We start from the raw sequence: 16,569 nt of genomic DNA, 5'->3' as shown, positions 1-16,569 counted from the left end.
AGTGCATGAATAATTTGCTCCCTACTGAAGGGCAACATTCAGATTACTTATGTAAATATCTGCGGCTAAGTTAGCAAAGAAAAAACCATGCCAAATTGGAGAAGGGAAGCAATTTCCTTTTTCCATACTATGAGCTGGTATTTCTTTTGGGATGAACATTGGTTTCTATTGTAACTGGAATGCCATAGATGGAGCAATAATCACAATTTAATCAAGTCTCTTCTTGAGGACTCCTTACGAATAGTGTAAGAATTAAGTGCAATTAAGCTAGCAAGAACTTAGAAATTGCATGACATGACAGAACACAAAAGAACAGTATTTCGGGGGCTAAAGGGGAAGAGAAAACAAGGTATTTGAGAAGGTTTGTAAAATTAGTATTGTCTGAAAGCATTTGATAGCTCAGTGCAACAAACACAGACTCAAAGAAGAAGGAAAAAAAAAAAAAAAAAAAAATCGGGTCACCGATCTGGAAAGGGCTGAACAGCCCTCAGGCCATGTCAGCTATTCCTAAACCATCCCTGCTATTCCCAAGAAACTATTTCTGCTTAATGGATGGATGTTTCATCTATGACTTATCAACCCGCATCCTACCGTGCCAGATCTAGAGGCACTGTGTGCTTGATGTTACCACGCTACAGGTTTATTTTAGTGAAGAAAGAAGAGGTCGGATTTTTTCTGCCTCGCTCCACATCTCCTGGAAACTTCAATGGTCAATCCTCCAACCCTCAGAGAAATCCAAAGACTTTAAGTAATTCTGGTACCAAGTCTCAATTCCACTTGATAATTCAGGAGCCCTCAGCTCTCTCTTTTTTCGCAGGAACAACACAAGTAGTGTGGGGGGTGTCAATCACACCCCATCTGCTGACTGCAAAAGAAATTCTCACCTATTCCACGCGTTCATTTGAACCACCATTCTTAGCAATATGAGCATGTTTTGCATCACCTCCTGTTTCAACACCTCAAACTTAAACATTGCAAGACTCAGTGCAGAGTTGTCAGCTTGGCCATCACCTCTAGGTGTCCACCCATGCAAGGAATGCGACTGTAAGAATGGCTGGGGTAATCCAGACTTGGGACTGCATATAGAAGTACAACTGAAGCATTCTAACTCTTATAGATAGCTAGGAGAATGACCTATTTCCTCAGCAGCTGAAAAGACAAAGCTGTTGTAAGGCTATAAAGATGATTTAAGAGTATGTATCAGTTTAGAGAGAAAAATTCTGCAAGCTCAGACACTTGTAAAATTGTCATTTTATGGCTGTGTCTGCTTGGACTCTGCCAAATATAGGAAGCCACAATACCTATATTATTGTATTCAACGTTTAGCTTCTATCACCTTGTCTTTGCAATCAAATCTAATGTTTAACATCCCAGCCCTTCAATAATGAGACTCTGTATCAATTAAAAACAAATAAATCCAGTTACTTTCAAATATTACTAGAGGCTAAACAGCAATTAATCAAACGCTGAAGATGCAGAATGAATGATAAAACGTACTTGCAACTTTTGGTCCACCAAGAATCCATACATCCAGTTTTCTTGCCCCCCTCGAGACAAATTTAAATTATGCCAGCATCATTACGTTGCACTATTAAATGTCTTGACTGCAAGAAAACAGGCAGAAACTGGCATAATTAAAGACAACAGTACACACTTTGCAATTGTCTAGTCATAGAGAAAACCAGATTCATTGAGGCTTGGCAATCATGAAACTGGGCAGAATTTCACTCCAGAAGATACTCCATTAATTACTGGAAACATCATAAAAATCAGACATGTTAAGTGCACAGAAATTACTAGGAGCTAGAAAGGCATTTAAAGATAAAAGTAAATCCTCCTAAGTACTTCCCTCCCCCTATTCTGGTTTTGCTTGCTTTCTCTCTGTATTCACTTCAGAAACCAGATTTCATTCTTGCTCTCTCTGAAGGATCTCTCTTCTGCATGTCCCAGGAGATAATCCGCTTCCCAGGCAATCAGCTCTGGTTGAACCACGAAGCCTGGAAGGTCCCTTACCTCCCGCGCGGGGGGCTGGTCCGCAGAGCAGCACGACTCCCTGCCCCTCTCGAACTGACACCGTGCTTCTCATTTTTGTCCTGGAGTTTTCAAGATCTGTTTTTGAAAGAAAGGTGAGCCGGATATTAGGAAACAAAAAAAGACTAAATACGCAGGAGCTTCAAGTTCTCAAACCCTGGTATCAATTTCTTAGCAGGCAACCAAGCTCCTCCATTTCAGCACATCAGCGGCGAAAGAAATGGCTGTTCAACACAAGGGAGGGTGACAGAATGAGGACTGAAGTGAACTCATTTACAAGAACGTAATTAAACAGATCTGATGGCTAATTCCGTCCTTATGCTAGGCTTCTACTACCCTAATTTTGTTAACCAAAAAGGAGTCATAAGCGTAAGTTAAAAATAGGTCTTTAAGCCACCATTTCTTCTGAAACGAAGGCTCTGACGAAAATAGCACCAAGATCCTACAAAGCTCCTCTAACCAACCGTTAAATAACGCTAATAACAGCTATTCAGAAAATGGATCTATGTCTTTTAGAACAGAAAAGAAACCCCTCGCCCACCTCCCCATGGCAGAAGCCCCCGTAACATCGCTATGCTCTGGCGAAGGCAAGCACTTCACACCTCCACGTATTGGCCCAGCGCTCTGCTCTGCCCAGCTTCAGGCCTCCTGTGATCTTTTTATGCTGTGCAAGAGGGGAAACAAACGCTACTGACTGTATATAAATGCAAAATCGCAGAGCAGCAGTATTTCATCACAAATTTAAACAAACTTTCCCTCTAACTGGTCACTCAAGGTCCAAGAAAGTATGGCCTCATTATATCCTTGAATTGAGCTAGACATAAAACATTCAATACAAATCAAGATTGAGGTACTACACTGAGAAAAATGTTTCCATAACTAAACTATGTATTTTTCCATAATAAAAGACCAGTTTGTTTATAACCTTGTAAAGGACACTAACACAGAGTCTTTAAAACGAGGCTGTCTTTATAACAAAGCATAATAGTAGCAAGCTGACCCAACAGTAACTGTTTCCCAAAATACAATATTTTTTAATAAAAGCAACAGCTGTTACAGTCAGAACACCAAGCAAAAGTCATTAGAATTTCAATGCTTCATTTAAAAAAAAAAAAAATTAATGCCGCAGTAGGATCTTGTTGTATTATTCTTTGTTACTGCACATAAAGCTCACAGGAGAGTTTCTTAAAAGGGCTGTTTTCAGCTTCCCAACTAAAATTTCCGTGCAGGAACATCTCAGGGCCTACATCTTCATGCACAGAGCACGTTTGGATCCTTCCGCTGGACACGTGGTGGAGGTGACACACAGCCATAGCCAAACCGACTTCACCGAGAGATCAGAGCAGCATGCCCTGCAATGTGCTTCAGGCCTTTTAAGCACCTTTCTTTTCCCTCCATAACACCACAGATTTATTAGCCACCCCAACACAATTGCCCCCGAGTCACGAAAGGAAGAACCAAGAGCTGACAGCACCCCAGAGGACACGTGCTATTCTATATCAGGATGAAAAGAGCTATGCAATTTCGATTTTAAAATTTACCAGAAAAAGTCTTTTACATATAAAGTCAATTTAGACCAAATTTTGCCCTCTTACATCACAATTACTGAGAGTCATAAATCTTCCATAGCACACACAATTTCTGTAATTAAAACAAAATGGTTTATCACTGCTTTCTAAGCACGTGCATTCTTTTATTGCAAATATAGACCTTCAGAAACTCCCTTGTCTCTATGCTGCCTGTCAGACTGGACAAGCAGGATGGGATTGGGCCAGGAGCACCTCAGGAAGGGACCCGACCTGCGGGACACGCGGAGGCATTCAGAAAGGCACATCCTCCTGTCCCGCAGGTACCCACCGCAGCTCTGCGGTTTGATCTGTTGCAATGTTGTACTGCAGGAGTTATTAATCACTGATTGCAGGTGAAGACTGCTGTCACAGGGGAATAGTTTTTTGGGAAACAAGAAGCAACACAGCATCCATCAGAAAATGAAAAATATGAGCCATACTACAATGAAAGAATAATTTTTCTCTAATTAGCAGGAAGCTCTCCATCCTACCTTCTAGAGCGGTTTAAGTACCAGAGTAATCACACAGCTGCAGAAATATCATCATTTAATTCATTTATACACTTGTACATTCTCTTTAGACATTGTCTGGCACCACTCTGAAAATAATTAAAAATCACCGTGCAAAATGGTAACAGAGTTCTCTATTAGCGTTGTACAATGAAGTCTAAACCTCTGACCTTGGAAAGTACTCCCTGCTTACCTAAGAGATTCTGGTCTGATTTTCAGGTGTCTCTGTTGCACCTCCAGAGTATTAAAGGTCAAAGCTGGTCCTGTTTAGTGGACTATCAGGACAGATTGGTTTGGGGTTATTTGCTTGTTTGGGATTGTTTGGGATTTTGGGGGGTTGTTTGGAATTTTTTTTTTTTTTTTTTTTTTTTTAATAAAGCCAGTATCCTAACAGCAATAACACTTGGGAGAAGTGCTGTACCTTCTAACAAAATCTGCTATTACATGAAATCACTGGGAAGGAACATTAAGTCCTCAGAAAACTGACAGAGTAAATAAAAGGCTCTAAGAGGTGGGCAAATAATGGAAAAAGAGTGTTTACTTTTACAGATCGATTTGTATCTCTGAAATCGGAGGCTCTTATCCTGCTGAAATGTCTTAATAGATAAAATATAACTGGAAACAAAAAATGAAGATGAGAAGAGGACAGAAGGCTGTTTTGAGAAGTGAAGAGACAGAACAGGACTTGCTTTTCGGCACCCCACGGGCTGACAATATCCCATTGTTTTGTTTGAAAGAAAAGGGCAGAAACATACAGTATTTCTGCATTTTATCTATTAATCTGTGGATTGTCTTTTTCACCATCAGATATTTACAACTTTACTTTCTCAAACTGGTCACCAAAATCAAGTGTTTTAATTAGTTTCTCTTGCCTACATCTTTATTTATTGCTTGCATTTATTATGCACAACTTTTCTCTCCTTTCACCTGAAATGGTACCATTCTGGTAGGAACGGAGCAGCTCTATTACTTCACTCTACCAAGTGAAGTCTTAAATTGTAACACTGAAAATATTTTGGTTAAAATGTTACAAAAACCAGACTACACAAGGATAAGAAGCTTCCAACTTAAAAACCATCCAGAACTGTGTGACTTGCAAATTAAATGTTTTTAGTACCTGCTTATAGTTTGCCACATAGAAGAAAGTTGAAAATTAGCAACTGAGACTCTTCTGACTCCTGAAGCAGCATTTTCTTCTCCCTTCCCCTGCTAATACATAGATTTGCCTTATTGCTTTAGTACCAAGTATATGAAGTTACATCAACTGAAATACACATGCCATCGCAATAAAATGGGAGCAAGAAAATGTAATTCAGCTTTATTGAAAAGTCTTTTATTCTGCCCAAAAAACAGAACAATGAAACGTGTTCTTGCACATAGGAACAGCAAGCATATGAAAAACACATATTCCACTGGGTTCTCTCCTTCCATTTAATAAGCTAAGTTTTAAGTCTCAAGCATATTGTTAAGAAAGATTTCAAAATTTGGAGAGTAACAGTAAGACGAGCCTCATATCCTGCAATGACTGCTGTATGCATTTGGAACAGAAGTATTTAAAAGTTCTTATGATACTCACGGCAATTAAAAGATACATATTTATGAAGGGAAGAGAATAGGCTACCTGAAGCATCTGTACAAGGTACAATAGACTTTGTTCTCACCTGATATCAACACATGAGGAAGAATAATAAAAAAAATTAATCTTCATCTGCAGACCCCTGCCTGCTGACTGCATTCATTGTGCTTCACTGCAAGTACCTTCTAAAATGGTTCTGGTTTCTGTCACCTTGCACAATCAAGGAAGGTAAGCAAACAGATCATGCAGATCAGATCAAATATTACACCTACGCTTTGAAAACACATAAAACACCATGTTATGAAAAAAATCCAGAGAATTTCTGATGATAAAGCTGGTCCAGAGACACAACTCTTAGCTTGTGGTAGCACTGAGTTGTATCACATTTTGCCAAGGAACTCGTGTGATGTTTCACCCCAGTCACATCCATCTATACAAAGGATCTTCAAAAGATTAGTAGAGGCTGCTAAAAATTATACCAACTTTTTTCTTTTTAAAAAGCAGCGCACAGGACACATTTGCTCCCTGGAGTACTCCAAGTCCAGTGACACCCAAGCACCTTATGACACTTAAACCAATTGATATTTATTGTCAACACATGTTTATGAGCAATTCTACCATGTTTTGATAACTGCAGAACAAGGACTGACGCTCTACAAACATAATTGTCCCTTAAAAGCCACAAAAATATATATTTCATTACTTCATTAGACTCATTATTATTCAAAGTAGCAGAACTTGTGGAATATACTTTACGTATAATTCTGTGCTGGTAGGCTGTTCAAGTACCTAAACGAGCCAGACAACCAAACCTTAACTGTTTTCTTGAATGGGTAATTCTGAAGTGGGGACTTTGTTCAACGCCAGCACATAATGAAGTACTAACTCACAACCTGCCTGCCCTGGTAAAAAGTCACTTTATTAAAAAGAAATGAAACACCAGTCTCTCAGCTCTTAAGAAAAAATAACAGCCTCAGCATGTCGTAATAGCTATGTTGGTAATGACAACTTCTGGAGAAAATAGAGAGCAAGACAGATTTGTTTTTCTTTAAAAAACCCAAACCTCTTTACCACCACGTAAATCACTTCCGTGCATAAGCAAACCTTCTTCCCGCCGACTCTATACCCCAAAATTGGCTATACCAAGGCACTTCCGTGACCATGTATCTTACAATTCTTTAGACAGATACCAGAAACTGAACATATACTTAGCATAATTTTAAGCTTCTTGAAAATGCTTGTATCCACTCTGCAGAAGAGCTGGGATACACACCGTGTTAACCCCACCACACTGCCTGCAGACATACAGCACTTGGAAAAAGCACAACAGAGCTGCACACAGAGCAAGTGAGACTTTCTGCTGGCTTCCCTGGACCTCAGATGGGGCCTGGAAGAATCATGCTGGGGTGGGAGGAAGGGATGAGACCAAAAATTATCTCCAATCAATTATTGTTGGAGATAGAGAAAGAAGAAAGATACTGACAGTACAAAAGTGCACATTACTCAAAACACACAAAGAATCAGGGTGATTTGTCACTCCAGGAGACATTCGCTGGCTACCAAGGAAACCATCTCCACAGTTTCATTTTTGTCAGGCTGGTGTTACAGGGAAATCATATAATTTCACAGCAACCTCTACAAAGTCTCTTAATGCAGTGACACGCTGCTGGACTTTCATTTTATAGTATGACATTTACCTACATGAAGGTAACACACACACGAGTCTTTTTCAAACCCCGTTTCAGTAAAAGGAACAGCTCTTCTGCAGCCCAGGAGCAGTGGCATTGCTCCTCCAAGCTGAGACCCAGCCCTGCTGCCTACAGCCACTGATGCCATGGACATTTCCTACCCTTAAGGCTTCAGGACAGGGCAACCAGCAACAACCTCCCGCTTTTTACTCAACAACCTCCCGCTTTTTACTCAACAACCTCCCGCTTTTTACTCAACAACCCAAAGCACCACTCAGACAATTTTGAGTTTTCAGTTTGAAATACTGCTCCCATCTCCACTTACATTCCATTAGTCTCATTTAGCAAAGCCCACATGAGTGTTTCTTGCATCCACAGAACTATTGCTAATAAAAGGCAGCAAACTTCTACAGAGCAAGCAGGTGAGGGAAGAGACCCTGCGGGCTGTTTCCATTGCACGAAAAGCAGAACATCTAACAAGCAAGACACGCAGGGATGAACAGGCTGCTGGTGCCAGCTGCAGTGAACAGCACCAACCAACAGCACCAAAACTTACAGAACTTCCAAAGGCTTCACCTCCCCTTAAACCACTTGGGGTGCAGCAAAATAGGAAACAGGAAAGAATGAAACATTCTTACACGGATTTAACAAGGATCATTTAAAAGTCATACAACAAAGTCTGCGTTATATAAACACAAATAGGAAAAGCTGAAAAGAAATTGGCAGGGATGTATCAGTGAGGTGAACATTAGATGTCAGCATGGAAAGAGGCAAAAGATTCTGCCGTAACAAGGAAGAGGGACAGAGAGATGAAATGCTTTTGCGGGCTGTGTAGAACTGAAGGAAGAGACCAGAGACAGCAGAGAAAAAAAAAAGCAGTAAAGGAACATTAATAGCATAAAAGTTGAGTCAATATATGATAAGCAGGGATTTTTTAAATTTTATTTTAAACACGCTCTGCATTGGCAAAAATGTACTGGTATAACTGGAAAAATAACATTGCTAGGGAAATGCATGTTTTGAAGGAAATACATTCTCCAATATTTAAAAAATATGCCTTCCATAAATTCATATTTTCTGGGAATTATCACTGAACTCAAGACAAACACAGCACTGAACAAAGCAATTCAAGTAATTTAAAAAGTATCTCAGAAGGGAAGGATGTTTGCTCAAGGAAGTTATCCCACAGCCGAGTTCTCAGATGCAATACAGATTGTTGGCCCCCTAAAGCTTTCCTAACACAAACCCTAAGAATATCCTGACTGTCTCTAAAGCACCCCTATCACTAACTGCTCATGACCACAGAGCATGCTGAACACCACCAGGCTATTCACGTTTTAATAAACAGATGGCTAAAGACTTTGCCAGATTCAGGCCTAGTTACCCGAACGTTTGTTTGTTTATTAAATAAGTGGCAGTGTCTCCAAGATGACCTTCCTCCATAAATAAACATATCAATCAATGAAAACCATCCTACAACAGTTCATTTTTGAAGCACTGGGAAAAGGCTGATGACAACGGGATTTTTTTTTGTCCAACTCTGACTTCACTCCTTTATCTTTCCAAAGATAAATGGACAGATCCTTTCCTCTTTTAAAGAAATAGACAGATTCTCCCACAAGTGTTACAGAATATAGCTGGGCTGTCACCAGAAAGTATTGCTAGGATACGGGTAACCAAAATCTGTCATCTTCCCCATCTCACTTGGTATGGAGCACCTGGCAAAAAGCCCCACTGCTTTGATTAGGGCCATATGGACCATAACAGATGTAATGATGACAAATAACAGATATAGCAGATGAGTAAGTGTCCTATCAACAGATGTCTTACCACAGCTGCTGCTTCACATGTAAAAATACACCAACTTGTTAGTCAGCATAAAAATCCAATATTCACAGACCTTCAAAATATTTATAATTCCCATCTCAAAATATGTGTCCTACCTGGGTTAAGCAAAATAGTATGAAATGCATAAATTTATCTAGAGCTGCAAGGATAAGGAATGCCATTAACTCCAACGCAGCTAATTAAAAACAGCCCCTAGAGGAAACCAAACCATCTTTATGGAGCTGCTCCAGCTCTCCAGAGCGAGCCTCCAGCTTTCACAGCCTGCGGACCACCTCTTTGAGGAACAGGTTCTCCAGAGCTCTGCAACCCTCAGACTGCATTTCTTGCCGTGATTGAAACTCTGACGCAGCTTTATCTGTTTATGTCCGTCCCTCTACCACCAGCTTCGCAGCCAGCAGACGCGTGCAACGAAACAAGCTGTCTCCCCATCCGTGAGCTGTAATACTAGAGCATTTGCCTAGAAGAAGAGACCCATGACCTACCTTGCCGAAATCAGCTGTGCCATTTTCTTTTCCAGGTTTTATCTCTAGCTCCAGGTGCTGTTCAGTATTTTTAACTTGACATATTAGGGATCCTGAAGAGCTAATGTTAGTGGATTTTTTTTTTTTTTTTGCTTTTATTTTAATAGTTCTCCAGCATATTGTTTCTCAACCTAAAAACAGATGGGTTTGTCAGGTACATTACACCTCAAATCTTTAGTTGAATAAAAGAAGTACAAGGGAACTTAGAGAAAAAGATTTCTCCGTAAGTGATTTCAGCAATCACTTGAAGTAAGCCACAGAGGGGATAGAGTGCAAGCACAGAAATTTATATTGTATCAAGAACAGTATTTACAGAGGAGTTCAGAGGAAATTCAATTTTTAATTCTATAATTGGAGTTACTGGTAGATGAAAAATGCAGAGCAGAAATAAAAGTAATACATTTTCATGGTAGCACATTTGCCTGGTTCATGCAGAAGAACAGTTATTTGACTATGTTACTATTCACACCACAATTTTAAGAAAGAGGTAAGTTAATTTTCACATCTGACAAATAAAATAACTTAAGACTTAGTATCCTGAATATAGCATATGGTACTGACATTAACTGCTTCTGTGATGTTCAAATCTAACATTTCTGAAACAGGGATACAACACACTCTTCCTTGGGTGCTCCACTACAACTGCAGCAGTATCTAGCCAAGTACAAAGACGTTGCCTCAGCATAAAACACATTCCACACAATTGCTGCAAACATTTATGATTATAAATCTCTTTGGTTACTGCCTAGGATCAGACTACATTAACAGGCTCAGGAGGACAAGCTAGATAAGAAAAATGATCCATTTCTATCCAGACACCGTACAGCAACACGATAGTTGTAGCTTAATGGATATTCAGGAGCACATCAAAGCAAACCAGAATATATTTTGTTCCTCTCCTTTACAGTGGCCAAAGGTGGCTAAAGCTGATGGTCTGTAGTTACTTCCCTTACAGACTTCAGGAATGCAGTGAAATGTATTCTTGCCCTGACATCTTATGCATCTAACAAGCAAAACTGGTATTTTCTGTTGCAAGTACGGCAGGAAAAAAAAAAAAACAACCTTGTCATTAAGATGCTGACAGTGGAGTTGGTTAGAACAATAAAAATTTGCCACATCCACATAAAAATGTAGAAATGAAAAATATAACTGTATCTCTAGGGGACAGGACATTGTGCAATCCAAGCAGCAGAATCGTTTCCTGAATGCTGAAGATGAAAGCCAAATGACGAAAAGTCTCCCATGAAGCCACATCTCCAACCTGTGCGAGTTCTTAAAAAAAGTTACTTAACCAAAAGCTAAAAAACACTGCATAATTAATTCAGGACTCTTGTGCAAACATATCACTCTGTAGTCCATAATAAAATTAAAAGAACATGCTGAGGTTGCAAACTCAATTATTTGGAGTTAGAAAAAGCCAGAATTAAGGTTGCCTAAGATCACAAATATTGGCCAAGAAAAAAAAGAAAAACCCAAGCAGTAAAATTTCAGCACCAATGACTTGGACTGGAACATGCATTGGTGCCTGTTGCCTGGGGACATGTTGCAGCTGGGAAAGGCACTGAGGGCCCTTTGCCTTGCCATCAGGAGAAAAGCCACCAGATCAAAACCCCCAGATCTAGAGAGCTCCAGTCCCACCACCATGGTTCCTCATGCGGTCTGGGATGCTTTAGCTTGAGATGTGGTTCCTACATGTTGCTGCCATTCCTCACACCACCTCTGTCCTGTCCCCTCTCCCCAACAGCTTCCCTTCAGTCCTTGCTTCCCCACCAGTTCAACCTCCTCAACTCTTACCAACACTCAGGCTCAGCCCATTCTTCAACTTTTCTTAAACTCCCTTTATTCCCGGTCTCATAAAATTGATCACGCCAATCCCTTACCCCTCAATTAAGGTAACGATATTAATTACAATCAAGTAAATTCCCCTAGCTCCTGCCTTTTCATCCAGACGGATTTCATAGCTTTTGCTGCTGGGATCTGAAAACAAGACAGACTGCCTCACCTCGACAGCAATGCCAGGCTTCGTTAGGGGAGTGTTACAGAGAAATAGCAACAAACCACGAGAAAGGGGAGCAGATCAAGAGTTTGGGCATACCCCCACTTCTGGTGGAGGCAGATGACCTAGAAAGAGAGATTCTTGCCTATATCTAAGGTACAGGAGGAAGGAGTTGCTGCAGAGAAGCTGGGAAGCTTCAGGGAGCAGAATTTGATGGAGGTGTTTCTTAAACAGCAAAGACTAGAAGTCAATTCAACCAAAACAGCCTAAAGGCCATCTCAATGCCATCTGCTCTCATTTTGAAGCTGCTTAATATGAGGAGTTGATGATACGTACCAGAGTTTCCTGCCCTTAGAGCAGCCAGTTTCTCATTTCATCTGGAAATCTCTCCTTTCCTCAAGTGCTGCTGAGTATATTTAATTAGCTTTCGAGAGCCTGAATGTTCAGTGAAAGGTGTCAAACTATTTTGCACCTACTGCGAGCTGCAGCAGGCATCGAGTGCATGGCAGCTCTCACCAAGCACTGACTTCATGCTCCTGGTAGAACGTTTAAGGAAACTTGATGAGCAGTTGCAACTTGCAGTTGCTCCAACATGCACAGCAAGACTCGCTGCAGCAGTTCTACTTATCCACACTGAAATACGTTTTCATCGTGACCAGCTTTCTCACACTTGTACCTTCCCACCAACAGACTCGCAGCAGTCAATAAAAGAAATAATTTAGAGCAGAGTGAAGGCATGCCGGAGGAGTAAGCAGCACCGTGACCTGCAAGGCCAGCGCTGCCTTTGGAGCGGCTCTCAGCAGCACGCTGCCCATGCGCCTGCCCATCGCATTTTCACAGAAGTTTCTCCTGGTATCATTTCCTAGGTAGGACAAACCCAGAGGCTGGAGCCAGACAAACTCAAGTTAGAGGTAAAACTCCAAACAGTTCAGAAGAAGCAATAAGTTTCTGTATAGGGGTTTAATACAAGACTTGCTGAGTAAAATTCTATTGTGATATCCAGGAGATTAAAACAGACCATTTAACAGTTCCTCCTGACCTTTCATCTCAGGAAGAGGTGAATAACCTATGGCATAGCTTATTTTCTCAAATCTAAAGTACTATAAACAGTACCTTTTATCCTACCAAAGAGCTGCTCCGTTCCTACCAGCTACACAAACACATGCTAATCAGCCTGACTGGAACTACAGACAAAAGTCTACCCACTGCAATTAAGCCAAAATTTTGTTTACTCTGTCACACATCTACTTCTGTCCCTCATATGCCCCATAAAACCAGAATGGCCTTTTCAGTACACGTGCCAGAGCTTCAGCCTGGTTACAAAACCTCTCTTCCAATATTAATCATTGCTCTGACCCAGATATAATAGCGACACATTTAAACCAACAGCAGGATAATCCCCATGCAGATAAAAATCCCATGTTTGGGTTTATAAAAGCAGGAACAATAATAGTTATGCAATTAAACAGAAGAGTAGAGATGATAAAATTGCATTTGGTCTTGCTCAGAATGAATTGCTATCTGATACTGTGTCATCTGGAGGAAGAACAGGAGATCCTTGCAAGCATGACTTGGAATAAATTAAATTCATTACACAAATCATTGCTTTGTGATAAGAACTCAAGCTTGATCTACTTGGACACCTTATATAGCGACAAATCAATACAATTCAGGGTGTGTGGCAGACAAGTACCACGGTGTGGTTAAGTGTCTCGCTTTCAACTGGAAACCGCTGCAACGCGTAGCAGCCCTTTCGCAGCCTCTACACCATCATCATCTTACAGACACCGGGATGCGAGAAGGCACTTTTACCCTTGCTATGGAGTCAGTAAATACTGGAGTCTGGAAGTATGTTTGTGTCCCACAGTTTAGACACAAAGCTCAGAACTGGAATCTTTAGACATTTTTTTTTAGTAAAGGGTTTATTATGCGGCAAAAAGTTTCTGAAAGAAACAGTACAGTAATTCTACTGAAGCCTTGTCAGAAAAGCCAGGATAAAGAAAAATACAGGATGGGTAAGACAGAAGTGGCTTAAAGAGAGGCTATAGATACTTTTAAATAGAAGTGAACAGAAGTGTTACACATAAAGATGAAAGGGTAAATAAGGGTAGCATATGTTATTAAGAGCTGAAGTTATAAAACACTAAGGAGAAAAATGCTTGATTTTGTTAACCCAAGAAGCTGAACATTCAAAAAATTATTCTGGAAAGAGTAAGAAACAAAACCAGAAAGAGAGGTTCAAAACCAGCTGAATGCAAAGGAATGTAAACAATTGATAAGGAAACGCAAAACACTACTGTTAATATCATAACAACACAACAACATAAAATAATCAAAAGCATCATATCATACACTTATTTGGTACTTGGGGAGCCAGTGAGGAAGCCTACTAGCAAATTGCAAACAGAAGTTCAGAGAACAGATGAGAAGCTGTGACAGTGTATAACCAGGCTCTAACCCAAGAAATCCAATAAATCACTGACTCATTTGATTAACTTCATTACTGGGTAAAATAGCAGTACATACAGTAGAAGCAATCAATATAAAAGCACCAGGAAAACACAAATCATTAGACATTACAATGATGGTAAGTTCATAAAGAGAAACTGCACTCCATGACACGGCAGCTGCTGCCTTACACGTCGGGGTTTTGACTAGATGCTCCCCAGATGCCAGTTTCAGCCTGTTATCTACAAGCTCTCAGTCTCTCCATCAGCTCTGCAAGACCTCAAGGCCATCCACGCTGTTTGCAAAGTACTAGTATCATGCAACCATCAATATGAAGTTAAGGGGGTGGGTTTGTTCTTTGAAATGGTACTGCTTGTAATGATGAATGTCTATGGACAAAACACTGATTAAACTGAAGTCTTAAGTTATTCCCATACGTCATTAATATCTAAATATGGTTTAGCTGGTTTTGGGTAAAGGGGTTTTGACTTGCCTATTTCCATGGTAAGTGATATTAGAAAAAAAAAAAATTAAAAATCTGTATAATCTTTTAGTAAAACACTACCAAAACCCCAAAGTGCTAAGGAAACAAATGAAGGCATTTGAAATTCAAGCAGTAAAGGGGACTTCCACCTAACTGGTGTGTTCATCTTTCCAGTTTGCTCCATCCCCCAAAAGCTGGTGCAAACGCATTATTTAAAGCGCTTTCTTCTTTGCTCTTGTTTGAGCAAGAGAAAAAAAAAAAAAAAAGAAAAAAAAAAGGCAGGGATCACTTGAGCACATTAACCTCCTTGGAAGAGAAGGGAATGAGACAAGATCTTTAGAGAATCACATTCTGTCTGCCTCCGCAGTAATGGCATTACACTTGAATGAAAGCAAAATTATGTGGAAGACTGTTAGTTTACTGAAGGGTCAAAGAGATGACAGCTGTGGCAGGCAGCAGTAAACCTTTAATACGCCATGATGTACCAATGTGCACATCCTTCAGTGGATGAATAAATGTGGCTGAACAAGGGATTACACCTGAGCAAGCAACTGCATAGATTAATAAATTCAGTATCAGACCATTCAACAACAGAAGCTGCAGGAGTGGAGGAAAATACCTCTCTGCTCTCCTGCTACTCTGTTTATAAAAACAAATACAATCCCAGTGTTACTGAAGAGAGTTTAATAGATTGAGACACGTACGTAAGGAGAAAAACCCCAAAACACAGCGGGACCTCAAATCTTTTTGTTGGTATCTACGCAGATTCGTTAAGTGACAGATGCTCTACGTGCAGATTGATCTCCAGCCCAAGACAAATTGCTCCGCGTAGGGTGATGTAATCCTCAAAAATATATCGTTAACTACAATTTAATAAAAAGCCACGGGCTGAAAAAAATACAGTTTCATAAAAAAGAAAGAAGATCTCTCACTGCACAAGGCTGAGAGCGGCAGTAACAGGAAAATAAAAACCAGGTACTGCATTTCTTCTCGTAAGTAGTGAGAATTTCCTTGGCTATGAAGTGAGACTCCCCACAATTCACAGCCTGTGCTCTCTGTCACCGCTCGCTACCCTATTCTACTGGAAACACTGTCACAAATACATTATCAATACAAAAATAAAGACAGCAGCAATGCAGTGTGATAGCAGCAGTCCTGCGAGTTCCATCGCTTTGGTATTAAGATACCTACTTCGCTTAGCAAGTAGCTACACCGACAATCAACATCAGGAAGCAAAGCAGGCAGGTTAGCAGCAAACCAGAACCCTGAAATCCCTCCTAAATCTGACATTTATTACATTGCAGCAGCCATGGATTACTTACAGTTAACATTTACTATATATTTACATACTCACTGTTAGTATAACTGTACATCACAAGACAACGGCGCTTGTTAGCAACACCATCTTTTCTCCTATTTCAGAACTTGCTGCTGTAAAATGCATTCAGAATTATTGTTTTAAGTATTTATTTCAGTTTGAGGAGGCTCCAAATCCAGTAGTTTTACTAGCCATGAAGGGTGAAGTATGACACACCTAACAGATGTGTTTACGTTGACTGAAACTTTTTTTATGTTTGATTTTGTAAGTTGTAAAACTACAGTTGAGAGATCAAAGCATTTAATTCCTGCCAACGTTCCCATCAAGTTCAATGGGCTTTAGATCAGGCCCTTAATGTGGTATTAATGTAATGTAGATTTTTTAAGTATTATCTTAATATGAATCTGCAGTATGCTAAACTGGCTAACAAGACCCCATTAGGGTAATTCTCAAACACAACAAGGGCTGAAATTCTTTCCCTAGCAGTGACTTGCTCTGATTTTTCAGTGAATATAAGCTGTTTTCCCAAAGAACCCATATTCCAGATGTTTAAGAACAGTCTGGAAATGCAAAAATCCTAAG

The 16,569-nt window shown here is 40.1% G+C and overlaps 1 protein-coding gene across 1 annotated transcript in view; it reads right to left on the bottom strand.

Moving 5' to 3' along the window:
- Window positions 1-16,569, bottom strand: part of LOC104348337 (contactin-3) — a 186,539-nt gene that overhangs the window by 49,990 nt on the left and 119,980 nt on the right. The window contains exon 2 of the mRNA XM_086470315.1: window positions 2,014-2,109. Coding sequence (XP_086326441.1) covers window positions 2,014-2,109 — 96 coding nt within the window. The remainder of the gene's footprint in view (window positions 1-2,013; window positions 2,110-16,569) is intronic.

Source organism: Leptosomus discolor, chromosome 9, assembly GCF_034619465.1.
Source record: "Leptosomus discolor isolate bLepDis1 chromosome 9, bLepDis1.hap2, whole genome shotgun sequence".
Lineage (NCBI taxonomy): Eukaryota > Metazoa > Chordata > Aves > Leptosomiformes > Leptosomidae > Leptosomus > Leptosomus discolor.
The sequence above is the reverse complement of the archived record's forward strand: the minus strand, read 5'-3'. Positions and strand labels throughout refer to the sequence as shown.